At 43.0% G+C, this 24,870-nt stretch overlaps 1 protein-coding gene across 3 annotated transcripts in view; it reads left to right on the top strand.

Annotated features, from left to right (window-relative positions):
* LOC115192563 (neurogenic locus notch homolog protein 2) overlaps nucleotides 1-24,870 on the top strand; it is a 47,495-nt gene that overhangs the window by 6,308 nt on the left and 16,317 nt on the right. For 2 of the 3 annotated variants that reach the window (XM_029751207.1, XM_029751206.1), the window contains exons 2-11: nucleotides 3,460-3,541; nucleotides 17,893-18,158; nucleotides 18,718-19,059; nucleotides 22,341-22,463; nucleotides 22,626-22,859; nucleotides 23,018-23,173; nucleotides 23,317-23,514; nucleotides 23,598-23,711; nucleotides 23,809-23,922; nucleotides 24,054-24,287. In XM_029751207.1, the coding sequence (XP_029607067.1) occupies nucleotides 3,460-3,541; nucleotides 17,893-18,158; nucleotides 18,718-19,059; nucleotides 22,341-22,463; nucleotides 22,626-22,859; nucleotides 23,018-23,173; nucleotides 23,317-23,514; nucleotides 23,598-23,711; nucleotides 23,809-23,922; nucleotides 24,054-24,287 (1,863 nt within the window). The remainder of the gene's footprint in view (nucleotides 1-3,459; nucleotides 3,542-17,892; nucleotides 18,159-18,717; nucleotides 19,060-22,340; nucleotides 22,464-22,625; nucleotides 22,860-23,017; nucleotides 23,174-23,316; nucleotides 23,515-23,597; nucleotides 23,712-23,808; nucleotides 23,923-24,053; nucleotides 24,288-24,870) is intronic. The other variant, XM_029751208.1, reaches the window with a different exon arrangement.

Genomic DNA, 24,870 nt, shown 5'->3' with positions numbered 1-24,870 from the left:
AGGACGATGAGTATGTTTTAGTCGTCTCATCTGTATGTTAAATACAATTTGCCCCCCCCCCCTTCAACCAACCCCAATTTCCCTGTTTTCCTTAGCCGCCTGGTTCTTATCATGTCTACAATCATAAGAAAATTCCCCTAAACCAGCTTTCACTGATAAAGTAGGAGAGCCTCCATTAGGGAGAAGAATGTCAGTTGTAGTTACAACAGGCTGGTAAAAGTTATCTGTCAGCGGGGTCTGTGACGCGTGGTGGTATTGTTTGTTTGCTTGTTGCGTCTGTGTGAGAGTGGTGGGGCTGAGCTGCAATGGGGGGGATCCTCTCCTCCCTCCCCACCCTCTCCCAGAGCCCGGGCTGGTGGTCTGCTTCAGAATGGAAATGGAGTAATTAGTGTCAGCCTGTCCCAAATCCTGTGAGATCATTACGCCTGGCGTTGTGACAGCGTGCATGTATGTGGACTGGAGCTCGTCAAACCAGTTAGGGGAAAGAGATTTCTTCGCTGCTTACTCGCTCACTCTCTCCTTCTCACCCTTTCTCTCCCTGTTGCTCTTTTTAGCACTCCTCCTTATACTATTTTGATATCCTTATCCTCAGTTGCTCATTGTCTACTGTCTTTCTTTACCCCTGTATATTTTGCTTCCTGCTTTCTGTCTATTTCTCTCCTTCGTGTCTGAAAAGTTAAGAATTGTGGCTGGCTGGAGCAGTTTTTTTTCTGAAGTATTTCCTATTTAATGAGCCAATGTCAGTAGAGAGAGTGAAACCCCAGATGCGAACTTCACTGTTCAATCGTGCATATTTTTGCCACCTCTTTTTAACCACAGTGACCACCAATGAGACGGCATAGGAAAAGTATGTCTGCTTCTAGAGCTTCCAAATACATTTTAGGCCTAAGTACTGTATATAATTTCTTGATTTGCATGAAAATGCATGTATCCCATTAATAATCAATGCATAGCCTATTTATGCCTATAGGCTAAGCTATGTGCATTAACCTCCTATCACAAGTTAGCCTTGAATGATCAGTCATATGGAGATGAAAGTGAAGGATCCAGACAGGGTGTGACCCCAGTGTGATCTGTGATGTCTTACTGTCTCGTAGCATGAGTAATGGGGGGTATTATGTTCGTGGTCAGTCATCATGCAAAGTCACACATGATATCACAGCCTAGCTGTATGCAGCACAGCAGTATCTGGTGTGATATGTCAGCTGATATTTACTGGCCTTATGACATGTGTCTCTTGCCTCAGGTGTTCCAGGCTCATTCTGTTGCTCTAAATTGTAGTGTGGTTGTGTTTAATACCATTGTTCCTAAATTTGATTTGAACCAATAACCACTATGATTGACTGAGTTTATATCTGTGATTCTTGGACCTTGGAGTCTGATTCCAACCAGCACTCGGTTGTTCAAATTACTAGGCTTGTCCTTTAATGTAGAAGTAGCTCCAGATGTGTGTGTGAGCGTTCATGTACTTCTTCCTTTCAGAGTGGTGCATACAATATGTGACGGTCTTGTCACAGGAAGCAGTGTTAATGCTGAGCACACTTCCTGTGCATTGATGACATGGCTGTCATGTGAGGATTGGCGTTGCTGTGAAGTCATTTGACCTGCCCTTTCTTCCAGGAAAGAGCACTGTGTTTTGGGTTTCCCAAACTCGGTGCTGGGGCCCCCCCTGGTTGATTATGACAGTGAACCCCAGGCTAAGATTCAGACTAAGTTAAATCAAACATCAATGGAAAAAAAGCAGGGGGGAAAATTATTAAAAAAAAAAAAAGTATATTCTTTTCCTTCACATTTTCTTTTCCTTCCTGTTAAAATATATATATTTAAGTGGGTACACGATGGTTTGAAATTCTGTCAGCTTTTTTCATACCTCGAGTTTAATCAACACTATCAGCCCACATATTAAATTGATATTGGCAACATCAACATGCTATTTGGCATACCACCACTAGGCTTGGGCGGTATCCAGATTTTAATATTATCATACAGTCCTTATCTTTTCCTGGGATTTATGGAATTACTATCATAGCACACAACGGTGTGCTAAAAATGCAATAAAAGCCCATTGGACGTCTCTTACCGGAATGCTAACAAAATGTACACAAACTAATAGCAAAATCACAAAGACAACTAACAAACTAATTGCAAAGACGTGCAAATCCAGCTCATAAAGTTGTACAAGCATAGCTAGTAGCTACCGAATGTCATTTTTAGTCAGTGTGGACATTTTACAAGTGAAAGCGAATGAGAAATTGTACAAATTAACAAAGTTGTGATGCATGCGTTTCTGAAGGAATAGCAGCATGTGTACATGGAGCAGAGGGGAGAAGAACGGAGGAGGGGGAGAAAACACTAGTAGGTATCACAAGGAAAAAATTGGAGCTGTCCAGGCAACTCATCCAGAGCTCTTTGACTTCTGGCAGAAAGGCATTATAAGATATCTGATGGCAAACATTTAGTAGTGAATTGCATACAAGTGAAACGTCATCACCTCATGTGCGCAGCACAACGGAGACTTGACGATAGATATAGAACGCTATGGACGTCTCCCGTTGTGCTATTTACAAACAAACACGTGACTGGTTCAACTGTTCTGGGGAACTACGGTAAGCTTCATAATGTAAAATAATGTGACGGGTGAAATAAAGCAGATTGCGTACTTCATCTCCTAACATTCTGCACAAATTGACTGCAGGTATTCATTAATAAAGTAGATACAAAAACTTCAAATAAATAGTTTTGACGGTATTAAAAAAAACATCCCTGTGACTTTTTCCAAATACCCCGGTATACGGTATACCGCCCAAGCCTAACTACCACCTGGTATGCATCAGGAGCACTTGAGTGCCGTCTCTGGTTGCATCCTCCCCACACAATAGAGGAAGTGTTTTTATTTTTCTACGTATTTTTTTCAACCTTTATTTTGACAGGGAAGTCATGCTGAGCCTGAGTGTCTGACTAGCAGTTTCCCAGAATCCCCCCTCCGGTGCACGTATATATTGTTTTTCTGCCCTAGTACTACACAGCTGATTCAAAACATCAAAGCTTGATGAAGAGTTGGTTTGAATCAGCTGTGTAGTGCTGCAAAGACCAAAAGGTGCAACGGGGGGGGGGGGGGTCCCAGCACTGAGTTTGGGAAACCCTGACATAGATGAGACGTTGTGGTCTCTATCAAGGCTCACTGATGTCTCTGTCTGCTGCATGTTCACTGGCTGGCCCATGTGGCTCTTGTAGTTTCCTATATTAATATGATCACCTGGGGTTGGGTGGCAGGAGTGGTAAGATGTGCTTGAGTTTGGGTGGCATAAGACTGAAATATATTAGTTTTTTTTTTTAAATGCATGTTTTCAAGAGGATTCTGAATAAACAGATAGATGAAGGCCTATTGGAAAGAATCACTAAAGTTATTCATCAGGTTGTGTGTTCTTGACTGATGTGTTGTATTCCTGTCTGTTGCAGCTCTCCAGTGTCTGGATGCTGTTAAGCCGTGTGTCAACAATGCTACGTGTGCCACCTTCACCAACGGGACAGGATACTGCAGGTAAGACTGGCTTGGCCGAGGAGAAACCCTTCAGGTGGTTGTTGGGTCCAGTACCAACCCAAGGATCACTGAGTAATAACAATACTGGCAGCCCCACCAAAGCATACTTCCACCTCCAAGCTGTTTTTTTGTAGAGATTACGGGGGATCTCCCAAGTCGTACATTTTCAAAGGAGTCTTGTGTTGCCAAATTAATCAAGACTCTTCTACTGTATTCAATGGTTGACTGTCTAAATCCAGATTGGGTATTGCCTTTTAATGTTCTATAAAGGTCTGCAATTATTTCGGTTTGTCATGATATATGCCTAGTGCCTTTGACAGTGCTTGTAATTATGAATTTACTTAGCATAGTAAGAACGGACACTCCCAATCTATACACCAATTATAGAAACACACAGCTCGGTCATGAACCTATCACGTTGCATGTAATGGGATGTGAGTCACGCTCTGTTTCTGTTCCCAGACCTGTGGAATCTGAAAAGTTTACTGCTTCCGAAATAAATAGAAAACATCTAGGCTTTAGTCAATGTTTTCAATTCAACTGTAAAGCAAATATGTTCCCCTACAGGTGTATGGAGTCCATTATTAGGGCCCTATAAAGTCTGCTTTATGTTTTTCCCAAATTGTGTTTTTTCCATTTTTGTTTTTCCAGGTTTCATTTTTGGGGGTTTTCGCTCTCAAAATCACACCTTTTGGATGTTTTAAGTGCTTAAACCCCATCAGGAGACCACTTTTGGGGTCTGGGATAAAATCAAATAAATGTAGATGCCCTTTAATTCAACTGAGCACCAGCAAGAGACTTGTTTGGTTAGCTGTGTTTCTGTACCACACATGTAATTGCAGAGTTTGCTAAATAAATCGCCACTGGATAATCACATTTTATTGACTACATGGACCGAATACAACAGTTGTAGACTTTACCGTGAAATGCTTACTTACCAGCTCATCCACAACAACGCAGAGTTAAAAAGTAAGACAAATATTTGCTAAATAAAATCATAGTAACAGAATAAATAATCAACGCACGGGCATTCCTGTGTGTTGCCTCTTCAGAAAGTTGAAGGAAATACGAATCACTGAACCATTTTTGAATGTCTTGGGCAAATTTAATACATGTAGTAAGTTGAATACATTATTTGATTTCATACTAAGTTCAATACGTTTTTGAATGTTGTTGAATTCCGTTTTAATGTCTAGATTCCGTGATTCCGTCTGCGTTCTCCGCTTTATGGATTTTATAGGATCCTACATTGTGTTCGCCTCTGATGTAGAACAAGACACTGACCTGAGCTAGGCCTAGCTTTCACCATCAGTGGTTGTAATGAGAGCGAGTAGGAGGACAAGTGAGCCCAAGACAAAGAACACTGAACAGACCGCTTGAGTCACACACTGATTTTAACGGTGACTTGTGTAACTGGCTGACTGCCCCAGAAGGAAGTTTCTCTATTATCTATTTGAATTCATTTAATCCTTTGTCCCATATTGGGCAGCGGGTTGCTCCTCCTGAAGAGAGGAGTCTTTCAGTCCAAGGCCAGTCGGGTGACAGAGGAGGGCAACTGTTAGACTAATTAACCAGTCAGACGGCGCACACACAGTCCCAGATCCCTCCCTCCTGCCGGCCCGCTGGCTGACCTCAAAAGAGTCATTGTGTGAAAATCCCATTATGTGTTTATTAGACTTCCAACATATTAAGGCAAGCAGTGAAAAAACAGTGCCTGGTCCATCCCCCTCAAGACAAGTGCAATTATGGACTGTGCAGCAGTCCAGGGGTCAGAGTTAGTTATAACGACTACTGTTGTGTTGATATGCTGTCTTTAGGACAAGGCCGAACACTGCCGGGGGACGAGGCATGTGCTCCAAGACAGATTGATGGCTGCCAGTTGACTTTTGTGCAAAGGGAACAGGAGGATACAGAGAAGGAAATAGGGGAACATTCAGCTGATGCTTAGTAATGCTTTTTTGTGGAGGTGACACCCAAGCACTCATTTCTGTCTGTCTTTTTGCTTACTGGGAACCTAATGAGAGAAAGATGAGTCTGGGAGGGAGAGGCTGGCTGGCAGAGCAAGGTGTGTTTAAGCTGTTGAACCGGTGGGACTGCAAGCCTTCAGCGAGGGTGTGAGAAAGAGGCGTGTGTCACCACTGTGTGTTTGTGTGTCACTGTCTGTTGAGCCTGGGCTTTTGTTAGTGCCCAAGTGTACTGGTAAGTCAGAGCAAAGTGTGTTGATCTTTATTTATTATTTGATATATTTGACATGTGATAAGCCCACAGAGGGCCAGGGAGATGCATGTGATAATCTGAAGGACCCAAAAGGGCCACTTGATGTCTTCAGAGAAATTACATCAAATCCTTAACTTAAAAGGTTTCCAATGAAACATTTTGTATATGTATATATGTGTAGGGTATATTTATATTTATATATATATATATATATATATATACCCTACACAGGATAGATTTAGAGTTGGGCCTAGTACCTCAGCACAGCAACCCTAGGGCGAGAGTGATGGCATCCAAACCTTTTTTCCCTGACCAAGATCCCTTTGTCTACTACAGTGCCATGGTGCAAACTGATTAATTCTCTCTCTCTCTCGACTGAACAGAGAAGGAGAGAGAGAGTTTGGTGTGTAGTAGTTGGTTTGATCTGACAGATAGAATTTAGCTTGGGGCAGAGAGAGGAATAAAAGAGGGAGTAAAGAAAGGAGGATGTCTCTTTAGCAGTAATTTGAGGAGAGTATCTCAGAGCTGACTTGTCACTGATGAGAGGTGTGGGAGGGGAGAGAGGGGGATGAGGAGGAGAAAGAGGGACAGAAATGACCCTGTCACTGCCCCTTCCTCATCACTCTATCAATCATCCCTCATTCCCTCGGGCTAAATGCCTCTGGACACATCTCACCTGGCCTCTTAATCCTTCGCTCTCTCTCCCTCAATTTATCCCCCTTTTCATTATTTCCACCATCTCTTTCTCTTCATTTAACCCCTCCACCCTACTTTTTGTCTGTCTCAGACCCTGAAATCCTCTGTTACCCCTTGCCTTTGCCCCACTGACTTAACCTCACCCCCTTTCTACCCCTGTCTATATATGTCAGTTCTCTTTCATCATGAGCTTGCCCGACAGAGAGCCATGATGTGATTTCCTATCCCCATTGAGCCTCCCATAGCCTCAGGTGAAACAGGAGAGAACCAGAAACTCCAGCACAAGGGAGGAGGGAGAGCTGAGAGGAGGAGCACTGCGTTAGCTTAATCTCTCTCTCCCTCACTCCTTTCACTGCAACCACTCCGTACCGCTTCTCCTCTACTCCAGCAGACCAGCACACACACAACCACAGTAGCTGATAACACACACTGAGTGGCCAGGCAAACCCATGACCAAAACCTGAGTTAACAAAACCTTGTGATTTTGAAGAAACAAACCCAGGGCGTTGATTTTTCACCCAGTCCACTTGCCCACCACAGCTCAATGAGATGTACTGACATAATGAAACCACACAGATAAGAGACTGAAGACAGGCCCAGGGGCACCTTGAGACAAGATAGTGGCTGGCCCTGGGACAGTGGGGCAGGGAAAGAGCTGAAGTGTGGCTGGCACAGAGGGCTAAGAAAGGGGTCTGCCGGTGGGGGTGTTGTTGGATGTTAGAGTGGGGTATGACTAGGCCTGTGTGTATGGTCTATGGCAGGGGTCTTGATGGGGTGGAGATGAGACCATTCATCATTGTCAACTCACTAGATAGGGTCAACATGGCCTGCTGGCCAAGAGGGACTGTCCCTTTTTGTGTGTTTCACCCCTACACCCACTCTCAATCTGAAAGGGAGGAAGCCCTACAGAATAGTGGGGAATGTAACAACCAGATTCTAAACCCACAAGACACTGCAGTGACAAGAGCTGTGGTGATAATGACAACAAAGTAGGCTAACCCTGTGAAGTTCAAATGCCCAGTGGTTGCATGACTTCAATGAAAGATGTTGGCCTCAGGCCTCCTAGAGATTCATAACTAAATGACACCACACAACAGAGGAAAGCAGATGGAGCATACAGAATCAAAATGGATTCCTTATTCAGTCTGTCGGATCTTGATTCTTTTGGAGTGTTCTTTTAAATATAGTGTGCTATTTACCACAGCCCAAAGTCAGTCTCCACTCTCCGACAGTCTCTTTTTCTCTCCTCTCCTGCCTTTCATTCCTTCTCTCCCATCGCCCTACAAGCCACACATTTTTTCTTCATTTCTTGCCATTCGCAAATTCGCACCCCCCCAATCACTTGTTGTTTTAGCAGCCTTTCTGCTCTTTATGAAAGTGTTTGCTTCCAAAAATACTACTCTAACATTTCCTCTGAGTAAAGAGCATAGAAGGTATTGAGCAAAAAGGGATGAGACAAATTGTTTTATTGTAAAGAAACCAAGGAAGACTATTATACCGTGTCCTATAGCCTAGATCTCATAAGGCACACATCTCAAAATCTTCTCAACCTACACCATTATTTTTGGTTTTGAATTGAAACTTTCTACTGTAGAATACTGTGTGTGTGGTGTGTGGTGTGTGTGTGTGTGTGTGTGTGCACACTACATACTTGCACCAGAGAGACCACCTCCGCTCCAGTCCAACCAGCCAAAGCGGCGAGTGTGAAATGTGAGCAGGAGCACCTTGTTTATGCAGCCTGGTCTATGTGTGACGGTCGGAGGGAGAGGAGGAGATAGGGCTGTCCTTGGCTAAAAACAATCTATTGGTCGAAATTTTTCAACTTTCATTTTTCCATATATAGACACACCCTATGTGTTTTAATAAAATAAATTATATGCACTGAGCTTGTCTGATGCTTTAAGCTTACAGGTTGATGAAATAAGACATGCCTCAAAATGGCACCAGAGATCTAGATAACCAGAAGAAAAAAAACCTGACCCAACTATTCTCCTGCTCCTTCTGGCTTTTAGATTCTGCCATCACTCTCCTGAAGTTGCTGGTTATAGGCTACACATGGAGTCGGCAACCTTTCTCATGTGGAATGCCAATTTATCCTACCATTTCTACCGATCTGCGTGCAAGTTATGGTTTTCATATGCACATTTTCGTGAAACAGTTTCATTTATTTTATAACTTCTTCATATCTTAATATCATTGGCATGTGGTTAATCAAAATTCTATACAAATCTAAGTTAAAATGATACAAACCTAAAAAGTAACTTCTATTGCCATTTCCAACAATGTGAAAATAGCCTCCATAAAGCCAACAAATAAAAACATTGCAGCCTGCAGGTAGAAAATATCCAAATTTTTTAAATAAATATCCTATAAATCACATTGGTTACACATGGCCTGTCTGCAATGAACTTGAAACATTGTATCAACTATTTAACTTGGGTCCACCTGAAGCTTGCACTAGTAAACTTTCAACATTGCATATACAATTCTGGGCCCTCAGTTTCCTGCACCAGTGAGCTCGGGACAGACACAGCTTTAGGAAATTTGCGGAAGGGATAAGAAGCAATGCTTGACTTGGGCAGGAGCTCACCGGAGCTGAGTACCAGCACCTCAAATGTTCTACTGCTTGAGCTCCTGTTCCTCTTTATAGAGTATTATCTTAAAAGTATTGTGGAGCTCCTGCACCTAAATATAAACAGTCCCAGCACACAAAATGAGTACCAGAACCTATTTCAGTCCAAGTCAAGCCCTTGATAATAAGTAATCAGGTAGGCCTATTTTATGACGTTTCCACAGGATCAGAGCATGACATTTTTCTCTTTCATGCTGAGTGGTTATCAAAAGGGAAAGCACTGGAAAGATGTTCATATAGGCTACATTTGAGAGAACTATTGTCATTCTCAATTGATGTAAAAACAGACTTTGTTAACTTGCTGTTTTTGAGGCTAATAAAAAAAATGATGAGAAATGAAGACAATCAGACCTAGTATCAGATCCCCCAAATGGGCACAATTTGCACGCAGGCCAGGTGGCCTAGGCCTACTTCTATGCATAATCAGGTGCGTGTCCTTACATGCTAACTAGATCAGGCATGCGTGTGTCCGCCATCGCGCACATGTTGATTTTGTCCAACCACACCAGACGCGATCAGGTTGAAATACCAAAACAAACTCTGAACCAACTATATTAATTTGGGTCACGTCGAAATGCATGAAATATTCAGGGCCGTTTAGATATCTAGATTGCTGTTGCTAGCTAATTAGTTTTTTTATTTTACCTGAAATGCACAAGGTCCTCTACTCTAATAATGAATCCACAGATAAAAGGGTCAACCTAGTTAGTTTCTAGTGATCTCTCCCCCTTCAGTCATCTTCTGACTTTTTATATGGCGGTTGGCAACCAGCTTTAAGGTGTATTACCACCACTAACTGGACTGGAGTGTGGACCGCAGTACAGCTTTCTATCACCCATGTGGGTATATGTTCCTAAAAACCAATGAAGAGATGGGAGTGTGGACATGCAGCACATCAAGTGTAAACATTTTGTATTTTTTTTTTTATTATTATTTTTTATTTATTTTTTAAAATAAAACACAATTTATTTTAGCACCAGGTTATGCAGCCGCGCGTGAGCAGTTTGGATGAAATGCTTGAATAACATGTACACTACCGGTCAAAAGTTCTAGAACACCTACTCATTCAAGCGTTTTTCTTTATTTTTACTATTTTCTACATTGTAGAATAATAGTGAGGACATCAAAACTATGAAATAAAACATGGAATCATGTAGTAACCAAAAACGTGTTAAACAAATCAAAATGTATTTTATATTTCAGATTCTTCAAATAGCCACCCATTGCCTTGATGACAGCTTTGCACACTCTTGGCATTCTCTAAACCAGCTTCACCTGGAATGCTTTTCTAACAGTCTTGAAGGAGTTCTCACATATGCTGAGCACTTGTTGGCTGCTTTCCTTCACTCATCCCAAACCATCTCAATTTGGTTGAGGTTGGGGGATTGTGGAGGCCAGGTCATCTGATGCAGCACTCCATCACTCTTCTTCTTTGTAAAATAGCCCTTACACAGCCTGGAGGTGTGTTGGGTAATTGTCCTGTTAAAAACAAATTATAGTCTCACGCCATCCCATCTGGTTTGGGCTGAGTATCGCTGCAGAATGCTGTGGTAGCCATGCTGGTTAAGTGTGCCTTGAATTCTAAATAAATCACAGACCGTATCACCAGCAAAGCACCCCCACACCATCACACCACCTCCTCCATGCTTTACGGTGGGAAACCACATGCGGAGTTCCTCCGTTCACCCACACCGCATCTCACAAAGACGGCGGTTGGAACCAAAAATCTCCAATTTGGACAAATTTCCACCGGTCTAATGTGCATTGCTCTTGTTTCTTGGCCCAATCAAGTCTCCTCTTCTTATTGGTGTCCTTTTAGTAGTGGTTTCGTGGAAGCAATTTGACCATGTAAGCATGATTCACAGTCTCTGAACAGTTGATGTTGAGATGTCTGTTACTTGAACTCTGAAGTATTTTTGGGCTGCAATTTCTGAGGCTGGTAACTTATCCTCTGCAGCAGAGATGACTCGGGGTCTTCCATTCCTGTGGCGGTCCTCATGAGAGCCAGGTTCATCATAGTGCTTGATGGTTTTTGCGACTGCACTTGAAGAAACTTTAAAAGTTTGTGAAACTTTATGGATTGACTGACCTTCATGTCTTAAGGTAATGATAGACTGCCCTTTCTCTTTGCTTATTTGAGCTGTTTTTGCCATAATATGGACTTGGTATTTTACCAAATAGGGCTATCTTTTGTATACCACCCCTACCTTGTCACAACACAACTGATTGGCTCAAAAGCATTAAGGAAATAAATTCCACAAATTAACTTTTAAGAAGGCACACCTGTTAATTGAAATGCATTCCAGGTGACTACCTCATGAAGCTGGTTGAGATAATGCCAAGAGTGTGCAAAGCTGTCATCAATTTTGGCTACTTTGAATAATCTCAAATATAACTTATTTCGATTTTTTTGTAACACTTTTTTTTGGTTACTACATGATGTCATAGTTTTGATGTCTTCAGTATTATTCTACAATGTAAAACATAAAGAAAAACCCTTGAATGAGTAGGTGCTCTAAAACTTTTGACCGGTAATGTATGTCTACATTTATTTATTTTACGTAATGGGAGCGGTGTGGTCAGCATGTTACTCAAGATTGACAGTAGCGCTCCAAACAAAAGACAATGAATAAATTGACAACTCTTAAAATGAATGAAATTAGTGTAGCCTAGGTTGTGCGCTCTGCAAACAACATGTCCACTCCTACAATGACAACGATAAGACTGTAACAATAATATATTGAATGCAATTAACAGAGAGTACCGTAACCAAACAAACATTGTAAATGTGTGAGTCAGACAGGTGTTTCGTGTGCCATAATAGTTTTTTTGATATATATATTTGCCACTATGATCTAGATGCCACTAGATCATAGATTTGCAGATGTTATCACCGGTGCAGAGAAATGCTTATGTTTGTAGCTCTCACAGTGCTGCAATTTCTAGCAATACAATGACAGTAAAACAATTATCAAAAGTTTAAAAAAGAGCAAGAAATTGGACGTATCAGAATATATGGAGAGTATATGAATCGAAAAGGTGTGTACAGCAGTAGTTGTATAGGATGTCCATGACTAGAATACAGTATATGCATATAAAGTGGGTAAAACAGGATGTAAACATTATTAAATTGACCAGTGGTCAATGACTATGTACAGTGCATTCGGAATGTATTCAGACCACTTGACCTTTTCCACATTTTGTTATGTTACAGCCTTATTGTAAAATGGATTAAATAGTTTTTTTCCCCTCATCAATCTACACACAATAACCAATAATGATAAAGAAAAAACGGGCTTTTAAAAAACATATCACATTTTACATAGGTTTCAGACCCTTTACTCAGTACTTTATTGAAGCACCTTTGGCAGAGATTACAGCCTCGAGTCTTCTTGGGTATGACGCTACAAGCTTGGCACACCTGTATTTGGGGAGTTTCTCCCATTCTTCTCTGCAGATCCTCTCAAGCTCCCCCAGGTTGGATGGTGAGAGTTGCTGCACAGCTATTTTCAGGTCTCTCCAGAGATGTTCGATCAGGTTCAAGTCCGGGCTCTGGCTGCGCCATTCAAGGACATTCAGAGACTTCTCCCGAAGCCACTCCTGCATTGTCTTGGTGTGCTTAGGGTCATTGTCCTGTTGGAAGGTGAACCTTCACCCCAGTCTGAGGTCCTGAGTGGTCTGGAGCAGGTTTTCATCAAAGATCTCTCTGTACTTTGCTCCGTTCATCTTTCCCTCGATCCTGACTAGTCTCCCAGTCCCTGCCTCTGAAAAACATCCCCACAGCATGATGTTGCCACCACCATGCTTCCCAGTAAGGATGGTGCCTGGTTTCTTCCATATGTGATGCTTGGCATTCAGGCCAAAGAGTTCAATCTTGGTTTCATCAGGCCAGACAATCTTTTTTCTCATTGTCTGAGAGTCTTTAGGTGCCTGTTGGCAAACTCCAAGTGAGCTGTCGTGCCTTTTACTGAAGAGTGGCTTCCATCTGGCCACTCTACCATAAAGGCCTGATTGGTGGAGTGCTGCAGAGTTTTCCTTCTGGAAGTTTTTCCCATCTTTACAGAGGAACTCTGGAGCTCTGTCAGAGTGACCCGATTGCTCATTCTAGGAAGAGTCTTGGTGCTTCCAAACTTCTTCCATTTAAGAATGATGTAGGCCACTGCATTCTTGATGACCTTCAATGCTGCAGAAATGTTTTGGTACCCTTCCCCAGTTCTGTGCCTCGACACAATCCTGACTATTGGAGCACTACTGACAATTCCTTTGATCTCTTGGTTTTTACTCTGACATGCACTGTCAATTGAATTTACCACAGGTGGACTCCAATCAAGTTTTAGAAACATCTCAAGGATGATCAATGGGAACAGGATGCACCTGAGCTCAATTTTGAGTGTCATAGCAAAGGGTCTGAATACTTAAGGTATTTCAGTTATGTTGAATACAGTTGCAAAAATTTTGAAATCTGTTTTCACTTTGTCATTGTGGAGTATTCTTTGTAAATTGATGAGGATTTTTATTTGATCAATTTTAGAATAAGGCTGTAACATAACAAAATGTGGAAAAGGTAATGGGGCCTGAATACTTCCCGACGGCACTGCATAGGACAGTAGTCTCTAACATGCAGGGTAGAGCACCAATGATGGAGTTTAGGCATCAGTGTGCAGGCGGGGGTCCATGAGAGAGTTGGAGAGGCAAGCCCTAACCCACACCCACATTGACAGAACAGGGAGAGGTCAGCCATCAGAGAGCCGAGGGAGAGGAGGTGCATTGACGGGACCGGGGCTCTCTAATGTGAACCAGCTGTAGAAACCTGACACCCCGAGAAGAGAGGGAGAGGAAAGCTGCTGTGAACTGCACTTAGAGAAGGACAGGGAAGAAGGTTGAGCGGGAGGGAGGGAATGAAAAATCCCACATGGAGGATAACAAAGAATCCTATAGATGAGTTTGGCTGCAGAACCACTGAGTTCTTCCTGAATGTAGAGCTGACTACTGTGTGGTGAGGAGCAGTCTGGACTGTATTTGACTGTAGGTCCTTGTGCACTGTTTTGTCCCATTTTCTTTTTTTGCTAATGGGTTTTATTATTTTCTTTCAACATGCTTCAGCACATTGCAGCGAGTAGACTACACAGGCCAACATGGTTTGTTGTCTTATAAGTCATATTAGGTCATCTCCTGTTTTCACCTAGAAACTTCCTGCGAAAAATAACACTGTGTGTCATTCACAGCCTTGTTCTTTAGCTGTAGGGTGATTTTGGTTAGGGGGCAATATTATATTAAATAGAGCATACAAAGCTGAAGGACAAGACATTTCTTTCTGTCAACAGAAATAGAAATGATACAGAAATGATAAACCCAATTAAATGAAATCAAACTTATGTCATCTTTTCTTTCAACACAGGTGAATTCCAGAGAGATTTTATTTTTTGTTAAATATCATGTTCCCCTTTACTCATACATTTATAGGTCTTCTGAAATATAAAACGATTACCTACATGGACATGGTCAGCTTTATTTGACAGGCTGCTAAAGTGATCTATGTCAGGGGCCGTGTCATGATTCTTTGAGGGTTGAGAGGTTGCCTTGGCGTAGAGTAGAGGGGAGTGTAAATTCCCAGGGTAGCAGTATTGTTGTGATATCATTGACAGGCTGTGCTTAGTTGTGTGTGTTTTTGGGTGGGGTGAGGGGATAGTGTAACCAAAGACGAGGAGAGGAGTGCTGAGACAGAGAGGAGACAAGGGAGGGATGGAGGGATGAGAAGGTATTATAGGGAAGTAGCCTAGTCATGCCTGTGGAGCGTGTCCAATCGGCGAGAGGTGAGGAGGTCTGTGTTACAGCTCTTTGAAGATCTGTTTTTTAAGGTTGTGTATGTGTGAAACAAGCATGTTAAAACAGGTATGTGAATCCTCTGAAGCCTGGGACTGTGTGATAAATATTAGGGTTACACTTATACACTTTCAATCGATCTACTCTGGAATTCTCACTGTCATGAATCATGACAGTCAGAGTTTCCCATGCTCTCTCAACCTAATATTTTCAAGCTGTGTTTGGGTGTAGTGCAGAATATATATATATATATATATATAGTACGTGTGAGACTACATTTAAAAATGATTCCCATCTCCATTTCAAAAGATTCTAATTATTCCCGTTTTACTGTGCTCCTACATGTTTGTCATTCAATGATCTGTGAAATAAAAATGTATTCCTTTTTGAGAAAAGGAAGTGTGTGTGTGGGAGGGAGGGGGGGGACGTGTGTCAGTGAATGGAATTTATTCCGTTCCAGCCATTACTATGAGCCTGTCCTCCCCAATTAAGATGTCACCAGCCGCCTGCGCTGAGCCCCTTCAGGGAGGTAGATGTGAAGACCTATATCTGATAGTCAGCAGTTTACTCTATGGCTGAGAGTCTCTTGACAGTGTGTTGGCAGTGTGCCAGACACACACTCCGGTGTGCTGAGAAGCAATAGAGCCCTGAGACCATGTCTGTCTAGAGCAGCACTGATCATGCTTCAACCTCGATCGGTCTGTGACCACAACCAGCAGACAGAACTTAAGAAAATAGACAATACAAAATACAATATACACAGACTTCGAGCTGACTCAGTACAAAATGACAATGTCAAACTGAGAGCGTCATGTCAAGAAGTGAAGAGACAGTGAAAGTATGGGGCAGAGTGGGTTTTCATTTGTCCTTTTGTGCAATATTGTAATTCCCACTCTGCTGTTAGTCATGTCGTTAAATCACTTTACATAGGGCATTTCTTTCTCTGTTCTTCTCTCCATGTCTTGTGACTTATCACACACACACACACACACACTAAACTCACTATCTAGCGATGGTGAGCTGGCCTTATGGCCTTGTTTTTATGTTTACAAGTATTTGCAACTTCACATATGATTGTTCTTGTTTTTTGTTTTTGCCACTTGGCCAACTTCCATCTAACACCACATCGTTGCATCCTTCTGCTTTAAATAAAATTAAAAAAAATCTTGACCTTGCTGTCACCCTTTCCCTTGCTCAGCTCTATTCAAATGATTTACAGTAGCTCCAGTGACATGAACATGACTAGTCCAACTATTCTGAACAAAAATATAAACGCAACATGTAAAGTGTTGGTCCCATGTTTCATGAGCTGAAATAAAAGATCCCAGAAATGTTCCATACGTACAAAAAAACGTATTTCTCTCAGGTGCACGTTGTGCTGGGGACAACAAAAGGCCACTCAAATGTACAGTTTTGTCACAACACAATGCCACAGATGTCTCAAGTTTTGAGGGATCGTGCAATTGTCATGCTGACTGCAGGAATGTCAACGAGAACTATTGCCAGAGAATTGAATGTTAAATTCTCTACCATAAGCAGTGTCGTTTTAGAATTTGGCAGTATTTCCAATGGGCCTTACAAACACAGACCACGTGTAACCACGCCAGCCCAGGACCTCCACATCCGGCTTCTTGCTCACCAATGCTGGCGCGCTGGAGAAATGTGCACTTCACAGATGAATCCTGGTTTCAACTGTACTGGGCAGATGGTGGGGTTATGGTATGGGCAGGCATCAGATATGGAAAACAAACACAATTGCATTTTATCTATGGCAATTTGAATGCACAGAAATACTGTGACGAGATCCTGAGGCCCATTGTTGTCCCATTCCTTTGCCGCTGTCACCTCATGTTTCAGCATGATATTGCACGGACCCATGTCTCAAGGCTCTGTACACAATTCCTGGAAGCTGAAAATGTCCCAGTTCTTCCATGGCCTGTATATTCACCTGATATGTATATTCACCTGATACCCATTGAGCATGTTTGGGATGCTCTGGATCGACGTGTATGACAGCGTGTTCCAGTTCCCGCCAATATCCAGCAACTTTGCACAGCCATTGAAGAGGGGTTGGACAACATTCCACAGACCACAATCAACAGCCTGATCAACTCTATGCGAAGGAGATCTTGCGCTGCATGAGGCAAAGAAAGGGTGGTCACACCAGATACTGACTGGTTTTCTGATCCACACCCTTACTTTTTTTAAGGTACAGTATCTGTGACCAACAGATGCATATCTGTATTCCCAGTCATGTGAAATCCATAGATTAGGGCCTTATGAATTTATTTCAGTTGACTGATTTTCTTAAATGAACTGTACCTCAATCTTTGAAATTGTTGCATGTTGCCTTTATTTTTGTTCAGTGTAGTATTTTTCCCTGTATTCATTACGTTATCCCACATACCCTCTCTGACTTAGTGAGCTCCAGCGGATTTGGGGCAGTGACAATTTTATTGTTGTTTTGGCTCTGTACTCAAGCATGTTGGATTTGAAATGATATGACTAGGAGGCTAAAGTGCAGACTGTCAGCTTTAATTTGAGGGTAAAGTTTACAAATTACAGCACTTTTTGAACATAGTCCCCCATTTTGCTGAGACTCAAAATTGCGCTCCGGTGCATCCTGTTTCCATTGATCGTCCTTGATGTTTCTACAACTTCATTGGAGTCCACCTGTGGTAAATTGCCACTTCCATCTAACACCACCTCGTCGCATCCTTCTGCTTTTAAATATTTTGAGAACTTGACCTTGCTGTCAACCTTTACCCCACACAAAATAATCTGAAACACAACTAAAACAAACGGCAAATGCATCAAACAAGTTTGCAGAGTCAAAAGCTTGATGTAATCATTGCACTGTTGTCCACTATTGCTGCTCCTGTTCCTCTTTGATCTATAGTGTTTGTTCTGTAGGTTTCTATAGCTGATAATGTCCTGTCTGTGATGTATTGATGAGACTACTTCTGTTTTCCTTTGTCCACAGGTGTGCCGCAGGTTTCCTGGGTGATTACTGCCATCACAAAGACCCGTGTCACCCTGGTTACTGTCTGAATGGGGGGAATTGCTCTGTGGCTGTGTCGGGCATCCCGGGCAGCCCTACCTGCTCCTGTCCCCTGGGCTACACCGGGCAGCACTGCCAGACCCCCCAGAACTCCACCTGCTACCCCAACAACCCATGTGCCAACCAAGGGGTCTGCACCCTGCTCTCCCTCGACAAGTACAAGTGCCAGTGTGCCCACGGATGGACAGGTCAGCTTCTCTTTGACTCAAACTGTTGCTTAATACTGTACAAGCGCTCTTGATAAGTGCTAAGTGCTGTGCAGTTCACTAGTTCAAATCCATTCTTTCCACTATGTCGTCATTTGTTTGGTGCATGTATTCAGGACAGTCCTTAGCTTTTGCATTGATCAGAAGTCTGTTTTGTATGTTGTGGCCATGATAAGTAACCAAGGACATGAGGCACTGTAGCCTAGCTGTTAAGAGCGTTTGGCCAGTGACCGAAAAGTCGCTGGTTTGAATCCCTGTTCCACCTTGCCAGCTCAATCTGCCGTTCTGCCCTTGAGCAAGACAGTTAAACTCCAACAACAACTGCTCCCCAGGCACCGATGACGTGGATGTCGATTAAGGCAGCCCCCCACACCTCTGATTTAGAGGGGTTGGGTTAAATGCGGAAGACACATTTCGGTTGAATTCATTCAGTTGAGCAACTGACTAGGTATCCCCCTCCCCACTGTTTCCCCTATTTCTCTGTTATATAACCTCGGCCCACTCATCTCTTTTTCCACTGCCTCTCTCCCTGTGTGTCCAGGCATGCGCTGTAATCGTGAGGACAGCTGTCTGTCAGGACCCTGTGCTAATGGAGGCACCTGCAGCTCTCTGTCTGGGGGCAAGTTCAGCTGTACCTGTCCTCCAGGTTACTGGGGTCCTCGCTGCCTCAACGACACTGACGAGTGTGCTGCCTCTGCCCCGGTGTGTCAGAACCAAGGGGGGTGTGTCAACACCCCCGGCTCCTACAGGTGTAACTGCGCCCCCGGATTCACTGGCCGCCAATGTGAGACCCCCTACATCCCCTGCTCCCCCTCACCCTGCCTCAACGGGGGCACGTGTCGCCCAACCTCTGAGACCAGCTACTGGTGCCACTGCCTGCCAGGTAAGAGAGAGAGGGAAAGAAAGAAAGATGGAGAAAGGCCTAGTGAGGCCTGTATGAATGCAGCTTGATGCAATCAATGTTTGAGGTCCAAGCACTAGAATCCTACTGGCGCTATAATACTAGACACTATGTATTAAATCCCTACTGTTCCCAATGGCTCATTGTGGGCACAACAATCAACTGTCAACCCTAGCCCATGTTATCTGTTTACAATATAACTTGTCATCACTATGTAAATTATACATTATATGACAGATTGCCAGCAAGATTGATAGTAGTGAAATACACTATATATACAAAAGTATGTGGAGACCCTTTCAAATTTGTGGATTCACCCGTTGCTGACAGGTGTATAAAATCAAGCACACCGCCATGCAATCTCCATAGACAAACATTGGCAGTAGAATGGCCTGTACTGAAGAGCTCAGTGACTTTCAATGTGGTACCATCATAGGATGCTACCTTTCCAACAAGTCAGTTTGTAAAATGTCTGTGGCAGGCCACACAAGCTCACAGAACGGGACTGCCGAGTGCTGAAACGCGGAGCACGTAAAAATCCTCTGTCCTCGGTTGCAACACTCACTACGGAGTTCCAAACTGCCTTTGGAAGCAACGTCAGCATAAGAACTGTTTGTCGGGAGCTTCATAAAATGGGTTTCCATGGCCGAGCAGCTGCACACGAGCCTAAGATCACCATGCACAATGCCAAGCGTCGGCTGGAGTGGTGTAAAGCTCGCCACCATTAGACTCTGGAGCAGTGGAAACGTGTTTTCTGGAGTGATAAATCAAGCTTCACCATCTGGCAGTCCGGAGAATTCCAGGAGAATGCTATCTGCCTGAATGCATAGTGCCAACCAATGTTCCCTCAAAAAATGTTTGGCACTGGGCAAATTTCAGGTCTGTTGAGCGCAAGCTTAGCTTTGTTCGGATAGTTGCATTAAAAGTGACTAATTACGCTGATTCGATCACAATTGCCACAGTAAAGGGAAACGTTGATGGTGTTAACAGGGAAATCTATAAAACAGTGGTCACCAACCTTTTCTGAGTCAAGATGCAAGCCTAGATCTACTGCTCAGATTTGTTTTTAACATGACTTAAAAAATGTAAGCCTAAGCAACATTAACAAATTAAAAACAGTTCTGTAGCAATGATGTTTGTGCAGTAAGCTATAGGCCCAATACGTTATCACTGCATACTGGCTTTGCTTGAATTGCCCTGTACGGACCATTTGAAAAAAATCTATTTCAAAATTTGAGGTATTCTATATGATCACACTGGTAATAAATACGTTGCTGTATTACTTGAGGCTTTTCATTTTACTGAGCTGATGATGCCTGCATCTGCTGGTCGGTCAGTCTCCTCTCTTTCCTCCACTGACTCACCAAAAAGGGACAACATCTTCCAGCGGATGATGACAACTCCAGTCGCACCTCATTATTTCTGCATGCACAAATTCATGTTATTTCTATGAACAAAGAAAGTGAAATATTCCTAAAGATGAAAAAAGATCCAAGCTGCTAATAACAACTAGAACGCAAGCCTATCGATTACCCTTTCCTACTCACTGCTGCAGTGCTTGTTGTAGCGCTGAGTGGAAATGGGAAGAACGCGCATTTTATGGCTTATAAAAGTGTTGAATACAAAGTGTTGACAGTAGAGGTCGACCGATTATGATTTTTCACCGCCGATACCCATTATTGGAGGACCAAAAAAAGACGATACAGATAAACCGGCCAATTATTTTTATATATATATAATGACAATTACAACAATACTGAATGAACACTTTTATATTAACTTAATATAATACATAAATGACATCAATTTAATCTGAAATAAATAATGAAACATGTTCAATTTGGTTAAAAAATGCAAAAACACAGTGTTGGAGAAGAAAGTAAAAGTGCAATATGTGCCATGTAAAAAAGCTAACGTTTAAGTTCCTTGCTCAGAACAAGTTTTAGGTTGTAGTTATTACAGGACTATTTCTCTCTATACCATTTGTATTTCATATACCTTTGACTATTGGATGTTCTTATAGGCACTATAGTATTGCCAGCTTAATCTCGGGAGTTGATAGGCTTGAAGTCATAAACAGCGCTGTGCTTCAAGCATTGCGAAGAGCTGCTGGCAAACGCAGTAAAGTGCTGTTTGAATGAACGCTTACGAGCCTGCTGCTGCCTACCACCGCTCAGTCAGACTGCACTGTCAAATATCAAATCATAGACTTAATTATAATATAATAAACACACAGAAATACGAGCCTTAGGTCATTAATATGGTCAAATCCGGAAACTATCATTTCGAAAACAAAATGTTTATTCTTTCAGTGAAGTACGGAACCGTTCCGTATTTTATCGAACGAGTGGCATCCCTAAAATTCTGGCAAATTTAATTACGGTCTTTATTAGGAAGAAATGGTCTTCACACAGTTCGCAACGAGCCAGGCGGCCCAAACTGCTGCATGTACCCCGACTCTGCTTGCACAGAACGCAAGAGAAGTGACACAATTTCCCTAGTTAATATTGCCCGCTAACATGAATTTCTTTTAACAAAATATGCAGGCATAAAAAAATATACTTGTGTATTGTTTTTAAGAAAGGCATTGATGTTTATGGTTAGGTACATTGGTGCAACGGCCGTGCTTTTTGATGCGAATGCGCTTGTTAAATCATCACCCGTTTTGGCGAAGTAGGCTGTGATTCGATGATAAATTAACAGGCACCGCATTGATTATTTGCAATGCAGGACAAGTTGTTAAACTAGTAATATCATCAACCATGTGTAGTTAACTAGTGATTATGTGAAGATTGATTGTTTTTTATAAGATAAGTTTAATGCTAGCTAGCAACTTACCTTGGCTCCTTGCTGCGCTCGGGTAACAGGTGGTCAGCCTGCCACGCAGTCTCCTCGCGGAGTGCAGTGTAATCAGCCATAATCGGCGTCCAAAAATGGCGCTTACCGATTTGTTATGAAAACTTGAAATCAGCCCTAATTAATCGGTCCACCTCTAGTTGACAGTGCTGAGTAAGAACTTAAACATGAAGTCATAAAAACAGCAGCTCTTTGCTGTATTCGTTGACACTCTTTCTCTAGTTATGGTTTTAAACATTTTGAAATCTCACAGTATCAACTTTGCTGTAGATTTCTTATGCCTGCTACTTTACTGCAGACACGGTAATCTGAGCCATCCGATTGGCGAGAGGTAGGCCTATAGTGCAGGCTTTCATGTAGTGTAATTAGCCTAAGTAACATATCTGTCTTTGTCTCTCTCATGGCAGGCTTCAATGGTACTAACTGTGAGAACAACATTGACGACTGCCCCGACCATCAATGCCGAAATGGAGGGACCTGCATGGACGGTGTCAATACTTACAACTGCCAATGCCCCCCAGAATGGACTGGTAAGGATAAAGAATAGTCCGTGGTTTTGTCTGGTTGGCTTTTCTTCTTTGTTTCAGTTTTTCATTCAGTGTCTGTGTTTCTTTGTTTGTCTGTGGTTTCTCTCTGTGTCCAAATTGGGGGAGTTTTTTCTTCTCGAATGTCCAACTGTTTTCCCCCTACAGGTCAGTTCTGTACTGAGGATGTGGATGAGTGTCGCCTGCAGCCCAACACATGTCAGAACGGGGGGACCTGTAGCAACATCCAGGGCAGCTACACCTGTGTATGTGTCAATGGCTGGAGTGGCCTGGACTGCTCTAAAAACATAGATGACTGTGCTACGGCTGCCTGCACCAAGGGCTCCACCTGTATTGACCGTGTGGCATCCTTCCTTTGTGTCTGCCCCTATGGAAAAACAGGTGTGGGACAAAGCCTGTCTATAGTATATATATATATACACACAGACAAATCTTATGGACAGACTGATGGATAAATTGAAACAGAGTGTATTAATCCCCAAGGGGTATCTAATAAGCACAGAAAACACACAGGCTGACTGTTGAGTATTCCCTACCAGGTTTGCTCTGCCATGTGAACGATGCCTGCATTAGTAGCCCGTGCCGGGACGGGGCGCAGTGCGACACCAACCCCATCAACGGCATGTTCAACTGCAACTGTGCCCCAGGCTACATAGGAAGCACCTGCAATGACGACGTCAACGAGTGCATCATAGGTGAGGAGGGACAGATCAGAACACATGATACCTAGAGTGCTTTTGTAATTTGACTATACAGACTATTCTTTAAGAAAAATCCTTCCTTTCCCTTTGGTACTTTCGTTACTCCTTTATAGTTCTGTGTATCTAACCTCTCTCAGGCTTCCCCTCAGGTCCAAACCCCTGTGAGCATGGAGGATCGTGTGTGAACACAGATGGCTCGTTCACATGTAACTGTGCGAGAGGTTATGATGGGCCGCGCTGTGAGACAGACATCAATGAGTGTGCGTCCAGCCCCTGCCAGAATGACGGCACCTGTCTGGACCGCATAGGAGACTACAGCTGCATCTGTATGGAAGGTGTGTGTGATCAGTGATTCCCAAATCTCTTTCTAATTACACACACACAGTACTGTTGTGTAATATTCACTCTCTGTTTCCAGGATTTGAGGGAACACACTGTGAGATTGACATCAATGAGTGTGCTAGTTCTCCATGTCTGAACCAAGGGACCTGTCTGGATCAGGTCAAACGCTACGTCTGCCAGTGCCCTCTAGGTTCGTCTGCCTTTTTCTAATCAAATGAATTTGTCATAGTGTTTCAGAAGGTTTGTAGCTACAGTATTTGAAGCTGGGTTTCGTCCCTGGCCTTTAGGATTCAGTGGGGAGATGTGTCAGATCGACATTGACGAGTGTTCCAGCACACCGTGTCTCAACGGGGCCAAGTGTATCGACCGTCCCAACGGCTACGAGTGTGAATGTGCTGAAGGTACTAGACAGCCTTCACTATCTCAACTTTAATTAACGTACCTTTCTCGCATTTTTAAACATGATGTCTAAACTAAAGCATTAATACAGGGAATCTTTAACTGTTACTCAATGTTTGGTTTCTCTCGCCAGGCTTCTCGGGGCCGCTGTGTAAGGAGAACATAGATGACTGTGACCCAGAGCCCTGTCACCATGGGGTTTGTCGTGACGGCATCGCCACCTTCTCCTGTGACTGTGACCCGGGCTACACCGGCTCTATCTGCAATGTCCAGGTCATGGAGTGCCACAGCAACCCCTGCCAGAACCGTGGACGCTGCATCGACCTGGTCAACAAGTACCAGTGCAACTGTCTGGCTGGCACCTCGGGTGAGCAGAGACAGAGAATGGGTGGAATATTTTCATTTTATTGAACAACAAGAGAATGTTTGGACAAACAGAAAAATAAACTTACATCTGCTAAACCATTGCCTCTCCCAAAAATATGAAGTAAAATAATAGGGGGAAAACGATCTCGAATGGCATTGAAATGACTATATACAAAAGTATGTGGACACCCATTAAAATTAGTGGATTAGGCTATTTCAGTGACACCCGTTGCTGACACGTGTATAAAATCGAGCACACAGCTATGCCATCTCCATAGACAAACATTGGTACAAAAATGGCCTTATTGAAGAGCTCAGTGACTTTCAATGTGGCATGTTATAGGATGCCACCTTCCCAACAAGTCAGCTCATCAAATTTTTGCCCTGCTAGAGCTGCCCCGGTGCTGTTATTGTGAAGTGGAAACGTCTAGGAGCAACAACTGCTCAACTGCGAAGTGGTAGGCTACACAAGCTCACGTAAAAATTGTCTGTCCTCGGTTGCAACACTCACAACCGAGTTCCAAACTGCAACGTCAGCATAAGAACTGTTCGTCAGGAGTTTCATGAAATGGGTTTCCATGGCC

The sequence above is a fragment of the Salmo trutta genome, chromosome 4 (assembly GCF_901001165.1).
Source record: "Salmo trutta chromosome 4, fSalTru1.1, whole genome shotgun sequence".
In the NCBI taxonomy this organism is placed as follows: domain Eukaryota; kingdom Metazoa; phylum Chordata; class Actinopteri; order Salmoniformes; family Salmonidae; genus Salmo; species Salmo trutta.
This window is presented reverse-complemented; position numbering and strand designations above follow the sequence as displayed.